Source organism: Phaethon lepturus, unplaced genomic scaffold (assembly GCF_000687285.1).
Source record: "Phaethon lepturus isolate BGI_N335 unplaced genomic scaffold, ASM68728v1 scaffold17255, whole genome shotgun sequence".
In the NCBI taxonomy this organism is placed as follows: Eukaryota; Metazoa; Chordata; class Aves; order Phaethontiformes; family Phaethontidae; genus Phaethon; species Phaethon lepturus.
In genome coordinates this window covers 32,078-53,805 of record NW_010541373.1, presented here as the reverse complement: position 1 = coordinate 53,805, position 21,728 = coordinate 32,078, and the positions used below count along the sequence as shown (strand labels likewise).

General features: G+C 38.9%; 1 protein-coding gene across 1 annotated transcript; it reads right to left on the bottom strand.

Moving 5' to 3' along the window:
• Window positions 1-1,788: 1,788 nt before the first annotated feature.
• Window positions 1,789-19,791, bottom strand: LOC104621284 (protein WWC2-like). The gene is made up of 4 exons (XM_010287722.1): window positions 19,787-19,791; window positions 17,001-17,110; window positions 3,174-3,377; window positions 1,789-2,183 (listed from the first exon to the last, which is right to left on the bottom strand). The coding sequence occupies exons 1-4, from the start codon at window positions 19,789-19,791 to the stop codon at window positions 2,056-2,058; spliced, it is 447 nt and encodes a 148-aa protein (XP_010286024.1). The 3' UTR covers window positions 1,789-2,055.
• Window positions 19,792-21,728: the final 1,937 nt, after the last annotated feature.

Sequence of the window (21,728 nt, the reverse complement as noted above, 5' to 3'; positions counted from 1 at the left end):
CCTGATGATACCAGTAAGCATCAGCTAGTGTGGGAGAGAAACAGGTTTAGTACATCTGACCTAATAGTTCACTAAACAATGTGCAAATTCTAACTAGCTGGCTAGCAGCTTACTAATGACTAACTTTGTTTCCCATTAAGTCCACGCATGCATATACTGTAAAATGCCAAAAGGTGGCATATTAGCAAAGCATCTTCAAACATTCAAATAAGGGTGAACTATGATAATAGTCATACCTCTCTTGCCATCTTCCATGAAAACCACTTTCCAGCCCCAGCATCACAGGGCTCCACTTTTTCTTATCTCAATGATTTTCATATCCAGTGGCTTTGGATGACAACACACTTTATGCTGATACAGATATTCTTGGACTTGCACCCTTCTAAACTCTGCAGACAAGATTCAGGTCACCTATTTTAGGCACATACGCAACTTGGACTTTGCAATGCCAACAAACCAGGTGTTGGGAACCAGCAGGATACTAGGGTCCTTGACTCCAAGAGAATTATTTCTTGAAGAGATGAAAGCACCTCCAAAAAATGAATTACTGTGATTAACACATTTGCCTCTCTCCTCAGTGAGCAGGCAAACTGCAGATCTGCAGCCAAGAGGTGATTCAGTGTTTCTGTATCTTGAGCTGGGAGGTGATCAGAGCTAAGTAACGAGAAAAACTGAGCACAGGACCATGTCTGAATTCTCTTCTGACTTGTAGGTGACTATATTTAAATTTGGTCATGTATTTCATTTTTCAGTACCACTGTTAATTTCCCAAATATACTAGTGATCCCTTTGCCAAAAGGGAACATCTGTTACTGCTCCACTTATTTTAGAAAGAAGCTCTTGCTTTGCCTTTTCATTCTTGTTCCTGACAGAGTCCTTACTGCTGTTGATTCTCCCTACTAAACTTACAAAATTTTTTCTCCCACCTCCTCCAGCATTGAAATAAGTTCTCTCACTAACCACCTTCCCTTCTCCTTAAAGGATAAGGGACTACAAATTAAGATTGGTAACAATGAACAGGTGTACAAGCAGTCAAGAAGGCAACATCCCAACACTAGTTTTACAGTGTATTCCATTCCTGATTTATACTGGGGCTTAAAATTTTAACAAGCTATTCCACAGTTCCTTTTAAACATTAATTCTTGAGACTTCTAATCATAACTCTTACTCCAGGTGAAGGAAAATGTTACTCTTGGAGGGTTCCGAGTGCTGCTCTGTGCAGAAACCAGAAGGGGGCAATGGAGGAGCTGAGTGACTGCCCTTGCTTGCGCTGCTTCTGCTCCCACAGTCTGTATTCCAGCCCTCATCGAAGGACTATGCTGTGAGGTGCTGTCTTTTTAACCTGCATGGTTTGATCCAATTTTTTTTTCATTACTAACTACAGAAAGCCTAGGCTATTCATCGAGCATTATATAATGCTCGATATAATGCTCATATCTGTATATAGATTTTAAATGTCTTCCGCAGCATTTCCTCCTTATTCAAGATAAATTCACTACAGACTAACTTGTGAACGAAAGTTCTTTATATGGAGTCTGTTAGTGACCATACTGAACACATTTGACCAAATAATGGATTTTTGTTCATTAGCAATTTCAAAACGTGAACACAAACTTTTTCTTGAACTGTTCCGTTTTGACAAAACAGAGTGAAGTTTCACATCATTATTGAAAAGTGTTTTTTAAACCAATAGAAATTTGCGAGGCAGTTCATGTAGCTAATGGTGCATTTCTCACAGAAGAAAGATTGTGTAAAAACAGTCATCTAGCTGCAGCTCACCTTGGCTTTCTACTTTTCTATTTTCACCTAAAGATTTTTTACTCTTCCTTTTAAAAAACAAGTCACACAAGTGAAAACAGTTATTGGATTTATTTAAACCCACATTTATTTAGAGTATTTGTCAAGGTTTCCCCAAAATATGTTATCTGAAAGCAACAGAGACAGCTTTAAAAATTCATTAAAAACCTCTGAATGGTATTTAAATAAGAATATTAGAAGGTTTCAGTACCAGGGTACAAGATGCATCTGCTAGTTCAAGCTTTGCTTATTCTATAGTCATAAACTTTGCACACAGAATACAAATGAGTATGAATTAAGCACTCTCACCCTTAATCTTGTAGTGGAGATTTCAGCCTTCAGAATGTCAGGGTCATACTTTGTGCTTGATGAGGAGCCTGAGAACACTTTTTTTGAAGACAAAAAAGGACAAATAGTTAAGTACTGTTAAGTCATTAATTAGTCCCTTCCTTGATGAATCCACATTGATCTAAAATTAAAAAGTGCAGAAAAACATGTAATACTTAAAAAAAAAAAAGTCCTTATAGAGTAGTCATCATTGCAGGATGGCAATAATTAACGAATAATCAAGATTTCTCCCTTTGTTGCCCTACCACTATTTGGTATCTCTCCTCCTTTGCCTATCCCAGGATCCTAAGGTAGCACCTCATTCTCCCTGGCTTCCTATCCTTTGCCTTCTGTTCCCATTCTTCTAGCTAGGCCATCTTCCAATCACCTCTTCCTGGAAGCTGTGATTTCTAAGGAGATTTCTGGAAAGCAGAAGATTTATTCAGAAGCCTCAGAGGTCTGCCACTCAGTTCTTCTGCAGCTGTGCCTGTTACTTTTATCACACTGCCTTCTTCCAAGAGAGATGTTTGGCCAAGGGCAGGCCTCTGACAGCACTTTACTGCATGCCAATTCCTTGCCCAACATTGTAACATGTATCTCTACTTCACCCCGATCACAGCACAGAAGCTACAAAATTATTGCATGCTATTCTTATAAAGCAGCAACAAATTCCCTTCTTGGTCTATTGCAGACACCTGTCAACACAGTAGGGCCATTTCAGCATGCAGCCATGAAGTACAAGAGATCCTATTTACTTCAAGCCTAGATTTGGCAGAATTTTGTTCTGACAAACTGCATGACAAAACAGATTTCAGAGCCAACTGCTCTAAACCACGGCTCAAAGGAGTTCAATTGTATCAGGGACACAAGGGTTCTCTCCAGCGGAATATCTTTATGTTAAATAAAATTTTTAAAAGTAGGGATGCTCTCTCTAAAAAAGCCAGAGTACAAGGTGTTCATAGCACACCTTGAAAACTCAGCCTAGAGAGAAACAGGATCCCCTGCAAGGCACAGATCAAAGAAGTTATTGTATTCTCTACTGGACTTACAGCTTGTACGAGAGCTCGATTTTTCTTTGTAGGCATCATTCAACCGTGCATACTCATCCAGTGCAAGTGCTAGCCTCTGTTCTTTCACCTGGTACAGTTCTTTCTGAGTACTGAGAGCATCCTGGGCTACCATGAGGTAATCTTTTAACATTCTCTCTTGTTCTTGCCTCCATTGTTTCCTGGGATCTTCTATTTGTGTTGTTTCTTTATAGGAGAGAAAGAAAAGATTTAAAGAGACCTTTGCTGAAATCCGTTGACAACTAATTTGTTTCTTTGCCTGTAATCCACAGTTATATAAGTCTAAACCATAGCTTGACCTTGGTTACCAAGCAGGTGCTCAATTTTTTTTTTTTTTTTAGTTTTCTTTGCCACAATAGCGGGGGTAAGAAACAGTATTTAAGGGATCAGTTGCAAAATTAGGAATTAGGATACAATAGGTAAATGCTTATTTAGAGCGTTACCACATCTCCAACCTTGAATTAATAACATCCTCAATCTCAAGAAAAAGCTTATTTTTTGCATCAGAGTATTTGGAAATAATTGGATCAATAAAGTCTTTCAATGATGTCTTAAAATTGAATGCATTTCTGAACAAAAATGAAAAGCAATCTCAGCTATTACATTTTTTTCAAACCTCCTCCCCACATCATTAATTTTTATAGCCATATGTTATTCGTGTTTTATAGTGGTTATCTCTCTCCTTTCCCTCTACGAAAACAGTTTTATCTTTTTCCCCTGTAACTGAATTAGCAGAACATGAACACTCCAGATCACTTCACCTAACTCTATCCCTATCCCTGCTAGGCAGCTCATCCAAGACACAACTTTCTTTATGGTCAATAGGCAGAGAGGGCCACCCTCAGAGAGAGCTTCACTCCATCTAAGACAGGTGCCCAAGATGGGATCGAGCTGCCTTTTTGAGGTGTCTACTTCTTTCCACTGACAACCCAGGTAATATAAATGAGTGGGCTGGAACAGGCCCTTAATTCACAAAGGGCTTCAGGTCAACCATTTTAACTCCAGCAGCCACACAGAAGACAGACTTGCATAGAATGCATAGATGAGAGGATTAAACACAATAGTGGTATATGTTAAGAAAGTATGTGATGAGATCAATCTCATTGTAGGTTTTAAGATTTTTTTTTTTTTTAATGTAAACATGCGAAGAAGAAGAGTTAAGGCTGAATGTTCAATCTTATCATTAGTATTTCCTGACTTAGTTCAACACTTTTTGAAGCTGTACAATGAATATTCTTCCTTTAAAGCTGTACTAAGTACAAAAACATTCTCGTAAGACCTAGCAATGAAAAGTTTGAAATCTAAATAAAAATGCAAACGTGCACCCCACTGCATTTTCTTTGTAAGTTACATGCCATAAATCTACACAGATCTACAGAGATAAAAAGTAACATTCAGTACCAAAGTATTTAAGTACAAAGTATTTACTTCAGAATTTTTTCTGCCAAAACAAGGAGGAAAGTATATTCTCTGGGTTAAATTTCTGCCACTTTAGTTCTCCGAATTGCTTTACTGTGAGAAAAAAAGAGGAACATGTGGCTGAAGACATGGGGGTGCGGGAAGAACCGCAGCAGAACCAACCTGATGGCTCTAAACTGTAGCTGAAGTGCACTCTTGGAGAGAAGGCACTCCAACTCTATATATGAGTAACAGCAAAAGCTGATAAGGACAGGTGCTGGTTAATAACAATTCCCCATACCACCATTTTTTCAAAAGCATTTTTTGATGTTAGTATCACATAAACCAAAAGACATTCAAATAAAAAGAAGCTTCCCATAAAACTAACCCTGTAGGATCCTAAACTGACAATGTCTATGGAACTATTGATGCTTTTAAAAGCAAACAAATACAAACACATACACACACACCCATGCTGGTGACCCCCTCCACCATTTACAAACACAACAAGCTTTTGTATTTCTACTTGGGACAGGTATTTCTTAGATGGACGCAATGAATGCATTGAGAGTATAAATCACATACACCCAAGTGCAGTGCATAAAAGATTAAAGCAGAGAAGCTTTATACACAGTTGGTTTTCCAATAACCCCAGCAGGAACACTCTCTCCAAAAAACTAAGTATAGCCTAGGACACATACACATATATCCATGTTTATAGCCACCTGCTCTTTTCCACAAAGATATCAGGCACACAGAGAAGCAAATCGATACCTTTTCTCTCCTAAGCGGTCAACACATGTCCCTATCTGTGGCCATTTATTGCTGTTGTGCTTTAACACACCTCCACATTCACAGTTATTTACACAAGACAAGAAGTGCTGGTTTCCAGAGCTGTCCTTTTTTTGTGAAGCAGGATGAAGAGGCTGAAGCAGGATTCTCATGGGTCAACGATCAAATAGGATAAATGCAGTTATGTTGGTTTTTTAGAAGAATGTAATGATGTGATTGTGTTTTAAGAGTGCAACCAGCAGCCACCAAATAATCTTACAAGATTGGAAGGTCTCATCTTCAAGCATGTTGTAGGTAATTGCCTTGTAGGTTTTAAGTGAGGATTGCTCAACATGCAGTCCAAAGACCAAATGTAGCCTGCAGAGTCCTAAAACGTGGCCCACAGATGCCCTGTCCTTGTGACTGCAAGAGAAGGACAAAGCTGATGAACAGCAGATTATTTTGTATTGCTGACAAATACAGTCAGACATTTTCTTTTTGCCCCCAAGCTGCATGTGCAAAACACTACTATGATTGTATGAACTAACATCTTTTATACTGACAATCATAAACGAGTTAGAGGTAACCCTGCATTTTAAAAATTGCATACTGTAACTTTAGCATACCGAGGTCTGCGTATTTGCCTATGTATGTACATTGACTGGCCAAACTATTCTCAGCCAATTCTATCTGCATGTATTTTATTCCACAATGAACACTCAGTTGGGAAAATGCTGGAAAAAGCAAAGCAGTACTAGAATGACTGAGTAACCAGAATTGTTACTCAACTTTTACCAAGCAGAGAAGGCTCTGGAGTATTTTTCACTATGTCTTCTTAAATATTAAGAAGTGGAAAACCCAAAAAAGCCTATCAACTTGCTTGGCAAGTTCTTCATACATATATATACACACACATACGCATATATACATATGCCTGTGTAGCAGCACCATATGGTTGTTCATCTATACTATTCAGTTGTCTCAATTTTAATCAGTAGGTTTACCCCACAGAGGGAAAAAAACCAAAGACAGAACTATGGGTAATATTTCCGGTACTGTAGCACTGCATTTTCAAAAGTATGTTCATTTGAGCACATACCTTACAACAGCCAATAAAATTTTTTAAAAAGCAGAGTCCTCCTTTCAAAAACAAATATTTATACTTCTCGGAGTAAAGCCTCACAAAGATAAGGATTTTTTTCTTGGACAAGAATGTTTTAAGCACCTGCTATTAAGGTCAAACTTGTATACACAAGAATATTATTGGGCTGGTTACATGCATGTCATTGTAGGAACAGCTTGCTGAACATTTCAAAATGAGATGTGAAGCCCTTCATGCTTAAATCAAAAAGTGACATTTAAACCACAAAGAACATCCAAGCATTACCCTAGCCATATCATTCAGTGACTGATGTAAAATAAACTTGGGAGATCTCGTTCCTTTTTTAAAGCAGATAAATGTTTCCACCAGTGACTGCAACAGGATGCCTTACGACCTTGTCTGCAGCAGATAGGGATCACGCAACCGGTTGCTAGCTAGACAAATGGGGAGACGTTATTTCTGCTGGTTGGGTGAGGAGTAAGCACTGGTTATGAAGACTAGACAGAACTGTAGGGTTGTATCTGTTCTTGAAAACACTAACTGGGCTCCAGTCATTGGCAGCAGAGAACAAACCACCCCCCTGAGCATGACCTCTCCAACACTTTCTGTATCACCAGATAGTTAAATGCAAGAGTTCAGCTGTTTCTTGTAGAGAAAATACAAGTTACTACAGATACACAAGGCCATCATTTTCTGTGACAAACTTAGATATGAACTAAAGGAATGTCCTTAAAATGGATCTTTAAACAACTAAGAGTTGTACATCAGGCTCTATCAAGAGCACTGCTTAGATTAAAAAAAAATAAAGAATCTTGATATATCAACTTTCTCTGTCCAATCACAATGCAAAATAATGATCCATAGTAAAAGAATGAGGAGGTTGGTGGAGCACCTAATATTCAGGTTAAACATTCCTAAGTTTGACTTTGTTTTAGTGTCATTTGGCAAAGCCACTTGCAAATGAAAATTACTCAATTCTATTAAGAGATCTTGATTTAAAACCAATTAATTTAACTTTAAACAAATTATTGCAAGTGCGTAGCTAATAAATTTATAAAAAAATCATAAACAAGCAATTTATTTCCTCCTATTTTTAAAGATCTGAGTGACTACTCACGCTGGGGGGAATTCTGAGAGGCAGAAAACACTTGAGGTCTCGCCCAGCGGAACTGCACAAGCGGCAGGATGGCACGCTCCACCCAAGGACGTTCCTGTGCACTGAAATGATCACAGCCCTGTAACATAGAAAAGCAAGCTGCGCTGGCTTTAATCATACTGCTATTCATGAAACGCACTCTTCCTGGCTCACTGCCAGCCAGGTTTGATGCAGTTAAACTCAGCAAAGAATTTGGGCCAAACAACAAATCAAAACCAAAATGCCAGGACTGACTTTATGCCTTGAAAGTTTTGTTTATTCCTTTGGCTAGAACTTATTTCAAGGGCTGCAGTGTTATGTATGCTCTGTGTAATTATACATAAGATATATATTATATATAGGATACAGGTGGCTATTTTTTTAAATGAGATATTTTCTTATTTTAGGTTCCTGTCTGCTATCAAGAAGCTCTGCCAAATTTTTACAGTCTACTTGAACAGAAGGAAACTATTACCTTATCAGCAGTAGATCGTATTTCGCTGAAATACATTAAATTAAAATCCCACTAGAAAATCCCACAGGGAAGCGAATGGCTCCCTGATGCCTTACTGCTAGACATGAGAGAATTGGACATTTTGCTACAGGATTAACAATATGTGGAAGCAATAGTTTTCCAACATCTCCCCTTGCCAAACAAAATAATAGCGTCGATTGGCTCTAGAAAGACCCACACGTACACTCTGTTCAGTCAGACATGTTGCATTTAGGGAACACAGTTAAGAGAAGGAGTACTTTCAAGGGGTCCTACTAAAAAAAGCCAGAGATGCTAGATTGAGGCTTGAGGAGGACTCATACACAGCAAAAGGAGACAAAATCATGACATTGAACTCTTCATCCTGAAGAGAGAACTCTCATCTGTTTAAACACATGCCCGTATTATTCCAGTTCATAAATGTAGCAGAATCACCATCTTGGATGAGAGGCTATTCCAAGGAAACCTAGTTGACCTGGCTAGAAATGAGGACTAGAGACCTAAGATCTGTAGGGAAGAGAGCGGGGAGGGGGGGAATTGCATGCAACAGCTGGAGCTGCTGTAATAGCCCTCTTTTTTGGCAATGGTGGTTTCCACCATGCCACCTCAACCCACACTCCCCAGCATTACACCTTCACATGTTCTCTTTTGCACAGTCTTTTGTACTCCCTCAACCCAGCACAAAGCCTATCTGATGCACTAAACCCACCCAAACACTCACTGACTCCAAAAGATAACATGAAATCAGATACATCATGTTCTGGCAGGTTAGGCGAGTTGTGCCATGTTACCAACGGTCCAATGAGCCAGTATAAAGAGGAAGAACAACCCAGCTGGGGAAGGAGCTAGACATCCTTTTTTGGCAGCAGCAAGCCTCTTTATGGATCTACTCATCCATTAGAATCTTAAGTATGGATCTACTCACCAATACTATGCACCTTCTCCCTCATATACCAACTTACAGGAAAGTTTCCAGATGTGGAAAACATCTGGAATATGTTTATTATTACATATACATATAAATAATACATTTTTTATATATATATAAAAAATACATATAAATACAAGACAAGAGGTGGCAAAACTGCAGTGGCTGAGCCCTGCAAATAGGGTGGTTCTGACTGACGCAGAAGTGTGCCGCACACAGCTGGCTGTGCTCTGGACTGCGCCAAGGTAGACACTGTGTCAGGCTGGCAATTTCTCTACCTGAAATAGTAAGTGATGAAAAAATAACTCTATTTCACCTGACATCTCTGGTTACCTTGCATAATAATTGCAGGACTACTACCTCCAACCAAACAGAACCCCACCTTAAAGAGTAACACAGGCCTCAAAACCCCAAACCCAATAGCTGACTACATGCAGGATCCCTAATCACTGGTACTTCTCCTGAATCCCAGTGGCTGAATAAAGTGCACAAGCTAAACCCTGACTGGTTTTTGGACAGCCTCCGATGCCTTTGCTGTGATAGAGGATTACATCCTACTCCAGAGGTGGTTTGAGGAGGAGGGGATACCTGGAAAGCAGCCTACTGCATGACGAGGGCAAGCTGAACTGGGGGCAGCTACAGTGGAGGTGAATCAAGATTTCAATGGTATCTCGCATAAAAATGTCTCAACAAACAAAAATCAACAACCTTTTAACAGAAAACATCAGGAGAGGAAAAATGGTGTCTGGTATCAACCATCACAGGGTAACACAAGTTAGCTTAGTGGTGGGTGGTGAAAGCAATTTCATCAACAACATCACATGATCACTATGGATATGTTTCTTCTACAAGAATATCTCACATTTCTCAGAACAAACTGGCTTTCCGATCTGCAGTACTTTTGCCTGCAATCAGACAAAACTACACTTAGAAAAAAAAACAGTGCTAATATTACTTCATTGTATTTCAACCGGCATAACAAACATTGCAGACAACTGAGATGCAAGTCTTAATGAACAGCAAAAGAGCAAATGTAGTAGCACTAGTTTCAGGGAGAATAACCAGTGTTACTAGACTGGCTTAAGGAATGTCCTTTATTGTTCACATACCAGAAGCTTTCTGAATGCATTTTTTTCTTAGTCCTTTCCCCTCCCCCCCCTTTTTAAAATACTTACAATTCAAACTCAAACAAGAAAAGCAATTCGTACCCAAAAATTTGAGAAAGAATTCACAAACAAATATTACATCATTTCACACCAATATATTTGTTCAATAGGTACATAAAGAATACCACATTACAGACAGCAGTTTCAGCAAGATCATGCAGCTCAAGAAGATGACACATACAGTGTCTTGAAAATGATCTAACATATTGCTGGATACTCAGAATCACATTCTACCATATAGTAAGATGGAATATGGGTTCTATAGAGAGACATGGAGGAAAATTGGGTTATTCAGAGTATGTGCTGAACTAAGCTGTCTACAGTTTGTTTCCTGCCATAGAACTGCACACAAAAAATGCCTCCTCTCTTCCAGACACCTTCTTCACTTTTCCATAAAATAACTCTGTGCTTGAATTTGAGTAACAAGAGAAAAGGAACACTTTTTCCAGCTATACTGTGGAAGCACAAGAAGATTTCCAGGAAGTATTTATTCAGAGATTTTTATGAAGAAATATTGAACGTGTTATCCTTATGGCACATTAGTTTCTTCTCGATATCGGGTAGCATATGCTTATGTATCTCAGAGTCAAATGCAGTAGAAACTCTGGGCATTTTGCTCTACATTATCAAGTAGGTAATGTTCTACTGCTATGTCTATCAGAACTAAGATGTAAGAAAAACATGCAAGTATAATCTTTACATAAAAGTCAGAAGCTAAAATCATCTTTAATCCAGAGCCTTCATTGCTCGATCCCTCCTCAAGCCACCATGCACCAGATTACTCTAATCCCTTCCTGTAGCCAGGGTGCAGGAAAGACACCTATAACTAAGATTCAAGTTAAGATATACTGCACTGGGTTTTCACCATGTGCTTGCTGACAATAAAGAGTCTTCACAATTGTTTCCCAAATGCTTGCATGTCAGCACCTGCTTAGAAGATGGTGATGGGTCATGGGAACAAACAGTGCACATTTATGATCATGACACACCATTCGACTCCCTCAAGCTAATGGCAATTGCAGACTCATGGTGGGATTTTCAGATTTCTTCCTTGTCTGAAAATACAGTCTGGCATACTTTCATAGATGCAGATGTGCTAGAGTCCCAGGATGGTGCAGAGAAGAGTCAGTCTACCCACAGACATTCCTGTGTTAGATAAACGAGTTGCACAGGCGTAAACTGGCATGAAAGCCTTTAAGATTACAACAAGAAATAGAGCACCTGTAGTTAAAATATTATGCTACAAGTGTCAAACAGTGTAGGTAAATAGGTAGGTTTTGAAATTTTAAAAAGGATGGAAACCAAGTGAGGAAATAGGGACCTTCAATGAATTCTATTCTCCAGCTAAAATGACACCTCTACCTCTATGCTTCCTGATGTTTTAGCATCACTGACTCAGTTTTTTTTCTTTGTGGATGAAACAGTGGTAGAAAGCAGTCTCTGGGAAAGATGCATTCATGCTTCCAAAGTGGACGACTAAATAGGGAGGAGCTGCAGAAGCAGAGAGAGCAGATGGCCAACTCCATTTTGAAGAAAAGTGCCAGGGGCGTAGGGCAGGGAGAAAAATCATCATATTGAATACAAAGTAGAAAAAAGAAAGTGATGTGATGGTCTGAAATACTACTGGGCTAGAAGTTATTCCTTCCCATCCTTGCCTTTTAATTACTGTCCTTCAGTTCCTTTCTGTTACCTTTGCCACTAAACACTACTAACAGCCAGCAGAGCACATGCTTTATAGGTTAACTAGATCAATGCAATGAAGAAAACAACTACTTGCCTGGTTATTCCTGACCCTGAAAATAAAAACTGGAAGTAAAGGGGATAAGTTATTTAGGAATACGTAGGATGCTGAAGGCAAGGAAGAAGTTGTCCCAGCCCAGGGCTCCCTCAGACTATTTGGTTATTCCTGACCCTGAAAATAAAAACTGGAAGTAAAGGGGATAAGTTATTTAGGAATACGTAGGGTGCTGAAGGCAAGGAAGAAGCTGTCCCAGCCCAGGGCTCCCTCAGACTATCCATGTCAAGCCAGAAGCAGAAGTTTCCCTTTCTTGCTCCCATTACCTCCACAGTTGTTCATCTACACTCATCCTATGCAACGATCCGAATCAGAAAACCTGAGCGGCTGGGGGAAGGAAGAGAAGGTGGGGAATGACAACTCACACACCTCAGGAAGCAGAGTGCTTCCCTGTTGTCCGTTTACTACACATCCTCACGCTGACACAACGTGGGAGCGGGAGCCAGAGCAAGCGATGACTGCTACTTCAGCTGCCACCACCACTCGAGAAGTGCACCTGGAAATCACAGCCTCAGAGTCAAAACTGCTTCCTGGCAAGCCTGCACAGGGCGCGGAACAGATGAAAGTTCAAGGGTGTCATTTCAAAATACCCGTAACCAGTGCTACCACAAAAAGCAGCTGTCCCCCGTCTCTTCCACCTGACTGTTCATTCATACCCCCAGGTCACCTTCCTGCTCTTGCTTGCATAAATAGGGGTGTGGAAAGGAGAACAAATAGCAACTTTTTTTTTTTCCATACCAGATTAGTTTCAACTCGAATCAGCTCCCTGATCTGATTCACTGTCTGGCCATGCAAATGTTCGTGCCAGTATAAGCAAAAACATTGCAGGGACAGAACAAAAGGCCAGAGGTAGCAATAGAGCAGGGCCAATTATTTCGGAGATTGTATCAGCTTAAAAGTGTTTGCAAATCCAACCTCTAAGAGCATAAATGTTTGCATCTCAGCCACTTAATGCCTGATGTTGAAAACTCGGCAGAATTGGAAAAATGTGAAAGTGATGACTTTGCCTGTAGATATACAAAATAAAGTGGACCGATGGGTTTGTATTACTTTTTGGTATTGTCTTGAGTTCCTAACCGTGTTATTTAGCAAAATTGTTAAATGTTAGCAAATTAGACAGCTGAAATAGATGAACACATGAGTACATATATGCAGCAAAAGTGAACAGCACAAGCTATAAAATCTCTGAACTCTCCCAAACTACAGTAAGCAGGATCCTGCACGAAAGGAACTCCTCAGTGCCTGACTGCCAAATAATATCCCCTCAGTCATCCCTCTAACAAAGGGTGCTACTGAACCACAGGGTAAGCATTTAGGTTCTTATGGTATTAGCTACCCACATCATATGCATGTTCTGCCTTGCCAGATGGCCTGTAATCTGGTCTCCCTTGAAGCTGAAAGCATCACATTAAAACTCCTAATTGGGGTAATATATTCACAAAGTAATGACCTCAGTCAGTGTTTCTCAAAGTGGGTTACATCATCCAAAAGGATCATGAGAAAGCTCTGAGGCCATCAGTAGGAGCTAGGAAAAAAAAAACCAAACCTGTATTTGAAAAAAACTCAAAAATATGTAAAATTATAGAAAATGTGTGATAATAAAACCAAATTACACTTAAAATATTGACACCAAAAGCAAGTTCCTGAAGTCTGAGGGAGTGTTTACAATTGCAGACTGCTCACAGCAGCCAACTCTTACCCCTCTATGGAGGAGAAACTGAGTTTCCACTGGCAGTTAAGGAAAGTTGGCTTTTTTCAGGTTTGTATGGGAGAAGGGAAGGTAAATAATTTTTTAAGAATGTAACCTTTCATTATAGAAATTTGGTAGAAATTTTAGAGCTTTGCAAGCTGCAGTCTACTACTGCTTTCTTGAAATCAGTGTGAGTTTTGCCAATATCCACCTTCAAGAGGAGCAGAATAAGTCCCACACTGAACACTTATGGAAATTCCACCTTTAACATTTCCAACCTTCATTTTTTAACAGAAAAAGAGGGAATAACCATGAACAAGACCATCTGAATTTACAGTCTATTGCACTAAGGTCTAGCCTGCTGCTCAGTGTTTATTGGGTTTGTTTGAGAAATCTAACAAGATTGGCCAGTTTTACTACAACAGCTCCAAGTCCTGTGGGCAACCTGAAACTTCACAGTTGTATCAAATGTAGCTGTGTACAGAGGTACAGAATTGGAACAACACTAGAAAAAGAAATGAAAAAGAGGGCAGGTAATAGAGAAGCTGTTCAGGATAATTAATTATGGGATGCGAGAGAATCAATGGACCTTCCCTCAAACATTTTGCTGAAATAAATCCAGCCAGAAGACACTGAACATGAAACTCATTTAGTCACCTCTCCCTGCGTAATACAGGAGAACAGATTTCTTCCCAAGGCACTATCCCTCAAGCTGCCATTTATGGGTCCTGAAATCCCGCTTTATCCAACCTGTTTTTCAGGCATCTATTCATTTGATCCTCCTCCTAACTGTGGGTGCAGTTCTTCTTTGTCCAGTAAAAGAGAGCATTAACAAAATTATAATATATACAGCTGAAAGAGTAAAGCAGTCTTCCTTGTTCTAACGTATCCTCTGTCCTGACAGAATTTTAACAGTTCAAATCCAGAAAGCATATTCAACACATCTGAATTACTACACTGCTAATAAAGCAGTAAGCAGGTGCAAAAACTGCTTTCTAGAAAGGCTTCCCCCCTCCAATTATTAGTGGCCTCCATCCTAGAGATTTCAATAGCATCAAAACACATGCACCCCAGTCAGACGAAGTAGAAGTTATAATCTCTGCATTTGGCAAAAAAAAAAAAAAAAAAGACCTGCTTACAAGACACTTAGGCAGTTTACCTCCCAGAAGCTCAAGACTACTCTCACCAAAACACTGCACAAAATACAGTGTACAAAAATATACCACTTTACAAAATAAGAAATTTCACTGAAATTGCTACAAAGCGGCACATACATTACTGTAACAGAAACTAAATGCACTACTGAACAATGGTTGGAAACTACTTTAAGGATACCAAAGTTCACAACTGTGTCTTCCATCACAGGTATTAACATAATATAAAGAAACCTAGCTAATCACAGTTACTTGTCCCAGCCACAGAAAGACACGCGTACAGATAGATATACACAACTTTTCTCTATTAAGTGAACCATTAGCGTTGGCAGTCTATTAACAATTTTTGAGAGAATTCCAAGACAATGGTGTCCAAGGCCCAACATTTTACACGTGTGTGAAGCAGAATTCCAACTCACAAACAGCTTACAATGTTCGTGACTTCATTTTCAATGCACAGAAATAGCATTTAAACTCAAGGAAAATATTAAATCTCTTAAAAGGCTACAAAACTAAAAGGATGAGATTTTTCGAACTGATTAAAAATTTTGAGCAGGTATGGAGTAAGAGAGCACAGAGCATGATTATCAGAGCAGTTATCTGAAAGCACTTTCAAAATGCCCATAAATGTGGATTGCCTGCTCAAAATTTTATGGATTTAAGTTTTGTAGTTTGGGCCAAAGCAGAAGTTAAGGACAAGTTTCGTCTTATAATAGCATTTAGATTCAGAAGCAAATCCTTCTCTTTCTTCACCTTTTGAATTCAATCAGGTATGTCCCTATTTAACAGCACACATAAGATCAGAGGACTCTCATTGTTATTCCAATAAAGCAGGGCTATAAAACCCCAACTGAGGTCACTGGATGGGATTCAGTTCAAGATTAGGTGTCTACTGCAGGTGTTCAATAAGCACAGTAGATGTCTAATGTCTCATTCTAGTTAGAGCTTCAGTCCAACCCAGCCAAAGGAGCTTAAATCAGATCATGTCCAAAGCAGACACCCAACCTGGCAGCTACATCACACTTTACATTACATTGGCTGTGCTGACGAGATAGCTATTGACTCCGAAAGCAGCTTAAGACATCTCAGAGTTAATTCACTTGCCCATACATTTGAGATGCCATAGGATAACGAGCCTTGTCTCCATTTTTGTTCCAGAAGACCACTGGTCTCTGACTGGACATGCCGTATGTACTGACCTTGTGCAGTTGTCTCTGCTAACTTAAAGCATTTCAAATGGTCACAGACACCTTACTATTTTTTAAGTAAATACACAGCACTGCTAGCACAGATGCAGGCACCTATTCAGGTATCAAATGGAATCTCTTATGTTATTAAAAATAATTTCTGAGAAAATAGGAAAAGGTATAAATTATTATGGAGTAATGAACACATAAAAAGAAGATAGAAACACTTTCAGGAATATATTCATTTCAGTAAGTCTAACAAGCACTGTATTTCAAATTTTGCTATAGTTTTGTATGCTTTAGACATAATTCCCATGCAATTAAAAATATATGTAGAAACAGATGTAGTCATTTTGTATCAGTAGATTCTCTTGTAAGCCTTTTAAAGCCAATAATATTACACCAAAGGGCAATTTTTCCTCAGCATTTTGATTCCCCATCCCCTTTCCAATTACTACAAAATACAGCATTATTTATAGCCTGAAATGTATTCTACAACATTCTTAGAACTACAGAACGTTTGCCAGACCTCATACACAAGTTACAAATACCCACACACACTTCATACTACCTTACCTACAACAGTTCCTTTCAGTAGTTAGACTGAAGCCAGTTTTTCTTACTCCTATCAGACTATCTCTGCCAGTGTGCATTGCTGAATATTTATTAGCCACCAAACATCATACACTTTACAGATACCAACAGATGTAAACCATCTTTACTTACTAGACATTACATGGACTTCTTCCAAAGCAAAAGATGAAGAGTCATATGAATAATGCTGAGTCAATTATAATACATCTGCAATCATCCCCAACAAACTCATGTACACAAATGGGATAATTTACCTACTGAAAATCAGAAACTGTTACTTTACTTCTCACAAGAAATCTTTCCCTCCTCCCAGTCATGCTTTAAAAGCCTCTGAGGAAAGTCTAATCATGGTGAGTCTTCTTATATAATCAACATGGCAAATTGAAAAATACTTACGGTTGATGTGATCGATATAGTATACACCAATCTGAGGATCGTATGCGGCTTCCCATCCCCATGGCAGTTCATCCCCAACACAATCCGCAAATGACAAGGGCTTTGTTAACCTAAAACCAATAAACAATTAATGGTACAGTTTTTTTCTCTTCCATACGTATGTTTGTTATTCGTATTAATTCCTCTTATGACAGAAGCTAAAGAAAGATAGCGGGCAGAATGGAGAGCAAGTTGTTTTCTCGATCAAAGTTTAGGGTTTGATTTTTTTTCCCCCCCCATATTCCATCATTCTGAATTCATTAATTCCAAGAACATCATATAAGTTATTACAAACATTTTTCAGTACAGGCACTCAAGTGAGAAATTCACTGCAACATCTTTCACATTTGACAGTTTAAAATTAAACAATAACCAACAGCTTGTGAAAAAAGCATAATCTACATTCCTATTTGTCCCCAGAAGAACTGGACCCTTCAACCTTGAGTCTGCAATGAGAGCACAAGATTTCAAGGTCATCTTCTCTAATGACCACAGACAGGAAACTCAGAAACGAGAATACAATCATCTAAGATGTAGTTAGCAGCATTTAGCAATCCGCATATTTGAATAAAATAAGCAGCAGTGTGGAGAAGAAGTGCATAGAGTAGACATTTAATAAGTAACATTTAATGAGCCTTCAGATGTCCACATGGTACCTTTATAGGAAGACAGACAAGTAAAGTTTTTAATTTTAATCATGAAGCAACAATTTTTTACAAGAAATAGATTGATAACAATAATGCCTGAGCTCTTTTTCAACTGAGGCTGAGCAAAGCTTTACATCATATTTTTGCCTTTTTTTTTTTTTTAAAGAAATGAGTATTGAGTTTCCTGTTGATAAACCCACAGAAAAGTGCCATGTCTGATATAGTGATATATTTAATAGGAAAAACAAGAGATTTAAGGTTAGTGACAATACAACTAGTACATATCCAGAGTTTAAAAAAAATAATCCTCAGAGTAAGATTATCAACAGCAGTTTGTAGGACACATGAGCATCACCTCCTTTGCTCACTGTGGCCGATCACCTAAGACTGTTTTTTCATCTCATTAAAATTCTATACAAATAAAAAGCTAACAATCTAACTCACATATCCCTTTTTGTGTTTCAGTTATTTTTTTCTTCAGTTAGTTTCTAACCAAAAGAAACTGGTTTATTAACATTTTTGTGAGGAATTAAAGAAAATAGTAGTACATTTTACTTTCTACAAAATGAATGCGCTTTTTTTGTGTAGAAACCACTACATAGAAAATACCTTAGAAAACTATTGAATTAATTTTTTCTTACAGCTGAGACAACAGAAATTTGAGCACAGGTTTGATTTAGAAATCCTTGTCCCATAAATATATTATTATTATTGATGTATCTGAACTATCAATTCTTTAAGCAGAGCAACACTTTATTCCTCCAAACTAGGGTTGCAGAAATTACAAAGAACCAAGCTCTTACAATCCAAAAATCTCTGCATAATGTGGACAGATTTATTTTTTTAAATCATAAGCATGAATCCACTTCTTCATATTTCTCCAAAGTTTACAACATAATCCTATGAAGGTTATTAATGGTTAATTTTGAGGTCCTGAACAAATTCACAAATAAGGCAAGTTCGTTAATTTGTTGTCACTTACGAACTGCTATGCAAAACCACTAAACACTCTGAGAACTATTACAAAATGCAGGTGAGATTACCAATGTGGAATTACATCTGGATCACTAGGATATAAGATACGGATTGATTAGAAGCAGCACAAGCCACTTGTGAGAAAAGTTCTGTTTACTGGGAGAGATTCTCCAAGTCTGGCCAGCCACAGGCTTCTCATTTGAGTGAGAAGGTGTAGCTTCTGCAGTACCTGTTTTCCTTCTCAACCTTAACCCACTACATACTGCCTCACAGTCCAGGAGCTCCTTTTCTAAAGGAAATCTTAAAAGGACATGACCCATACTCCTCATTACAATGCAGGAGAGGACATCCCACTGAAGCCGACTGCGGTAAACTCCCCAGCCATCGAGCAGGTCTGTAGTAAGCCAAGCCTACCTGTTGTATCCTCTCCCACCGCTGACATACGTGTTTAAATCCAGACACGGCACTGCTCTGAGTGAGGCTGCTCCAAGAAGGAGCTCTCCAGAAACCCCAGCTCAGACCTGCCACTCTGCTCCTCAGCCTCCTCCTCCTCTCCGGGCAGCAGAAGCTGTGCCAGGATGGCAGCTACACAGCTCAGAAGGATAACAGCTGTCCTGCGAAGCTAGCGCTGCCATATCAAATACAGCTGCCCAAATGCTATCTCTTAATCATTACCAGCATCACTTCAAAGATTACTGCTTTATTTGCAAATACTAACAGCTAGACGGAGAGATGGCTCTTAGGAAAGCAGGAGGAGCCGTTTGAAGCCAGGAGAAGGCACACAATCACAGCTTCAGCCAGCTGCCCACAGCACGCAGTGGACTGAACACAGGGTGCCCGTGTCAGAGAGTTCCCAGGCCGCTACTGCTCGGAGGAAGCATCAATCATGTAAAAGCCACAGCTCTTTGGCGAGTTTGGATAGTCATGTGAACCTGTGCCAACTACTAGGGAGCATCCTGCTGTGAAGAATGTCCCGCCTCAAATTAGATCACAAACATGGGTTTTCATAAAAACATTTCTTAAATGGAATAAAAATCAAAGTTCAATGTCATCCTTAGCCTTAATTTATGATAATAACTCAAAACACAAGTCTTGTAGTTCAAGTAGTAAAAATATTTAAAATACCGCATAGCGGAGTAGGAATCATAACAAACTAGTATAAACATGCCCAGATGGTGTCTAATAAATTCATGTAGAACTCTGCATTAAGTGTCCAACACTTTCACCAAAGATACACACCACAGTTAGCGACAATCACCAGATGTGACTTTTAAACCACCTCTGCAGGAAAGCTATAAACCCAGTACTATCCTGGCTTTTCATCTGCACTCCACACCAATTTTATTTTTAATCAAATACTGCCTTCTTACTATTATAGCTCATTCTGCAGGTTAGACCGCAGACCACTCTGGCCATGTGGATGTTCTGTGCAGGTGTTATCACCTGTCAGAAATTGGACACTGTGAGAATGAAGAGCAGCTGCTCTCTCATCCCAAACACCCCATAAATTAAAGTGACACTAAAAAACTGTGGAAAACTACTTGAGTGACCCACTCTGGACCTTAAACAAAAGAAGAAGCGGGAGACAGAAGTCCCAAAATACAGGCAGTACTGGACAAATACTGCTCTGATGGATCATGCTTGGACATTGAAGCCTTAAGATCTGAACTATGTCAGGAGAACTGCTCCTGAGTAGATTTTTAAAACATGAAAAGGTTTGTACATAACAAGATCACAATTTCTTAAGTGGTACATCCCCAGGACTCTTTTTTTTTTTGTTCCAGAGTCTTTTAATAGCACAAGATTTTTGAGGCCGACACAGACTTTTACAACTGAGCAGCAATCAGCACAAGGTGATGTTAGACTGCTTTGGGCCCTCCGAACTGTCCAAACATAAACAATATTTACTTTCGAAATACGTATGGCAAATAGATAAGATTAACATGACATGAAGAGATGTAAAATGCAAGAGAAAATGTGCAAGACAAAAGTTGAAAGCAAAGAGAGTTACGAGATGTAATTGGAAAGGAAATAGTACCTAGGAGCAAGGACTGAAGGAAACACGCCTGTGCAAAGATCATTATCTGTGACATAATAACCTATGATGGACGGACTGCCATTGCATTCATTAACTGTGACCCAAGAAAAATGAGGTTTATTGCACCATACTAGAGGATTAAGTGCTGTGTCTCAGGGCACTGGTATTCTGAGGTAGTTTATAATACTTTTTCAGGCTGTAGTCATCAATTTACATGTCCTTAAAAAGAATGCTGATACTCTAAAAAGGATGACTTAAAGTCCACATTTAGCATACCATGAAGTTTAATTACTTAACAAAAGGCGGGGTTTTTTTAAATACATATCACTAAGCTCAAGTATTCTCACCTATGGGCACTCTTCTTTTTTAACCTTATAGAACTCCTTCCGAGTGAAGACTAATTTATTAGCCTTTAGCTCGTATATAACATTTTTATCTACTCAACCCTCTCTGGCTGCAACACCCCCATTTCAGCATATGGACCGAAGCATACTCTCCAGACCAAGAGAACAAGAAACGGGTGTGTGTAATGAGAATTGGCTACTCTTAAGAAAGCCAGGAAGCATTCTGCAATTCCATTATGTAAACAGTATGTAATTATGTAATTGCCAATCACTTCACAGATGCCCTGGGAAACCCAGGGGACAAATACAGCTTACAAATTGAGAAGCTGTATTACTACCTCAAATCCACATTTTGATATTTTGAAAACTTTAAAGAAAGTTAGCTAAGACCTTAAAATGTAGATTCTACAATGATATATGTGTTATCATTAAGAGTTGCAATTTAATCTGCAGCCACACCTTTAAGAAGTCTGTATATGCATCTGAAGTTAATAAAGAGGCTGATGATATTGTAAAATGGAACAGTAAGTACAGACTGATGGATTGTCAGTGCAATATTGTTCCATTTGAACAACTTTCTTACTATTTGCATCAATTTTGTAAGACTGATTTATTGTGATTTATAACATGTGGTGGAGGGTGTGGGGAAGAAAGAAAGGTTACAGTAGGCAGGTCTCAGAAAACT

Excerpts from the sequence above, each read along its gene's own strand:
- LOC104621284 (XM_010287722.1), bottom strand. Across the intron at positions 3,378-17,000 it reads CTATATCGATCACATCAACC|AAACAACACAAATAGAAGAT; the intron begins GTAAGTATTTTT and ends TCTCCTATAAAG. Across the intron at positions 2,184-3,173 it reads ATCGAGCTCTCGTACAAGCT|TGTTCTCAGGCTCCTCATCA; the intron begins GTAAGTCCAGTA and ends CTTCAAAAAAAG.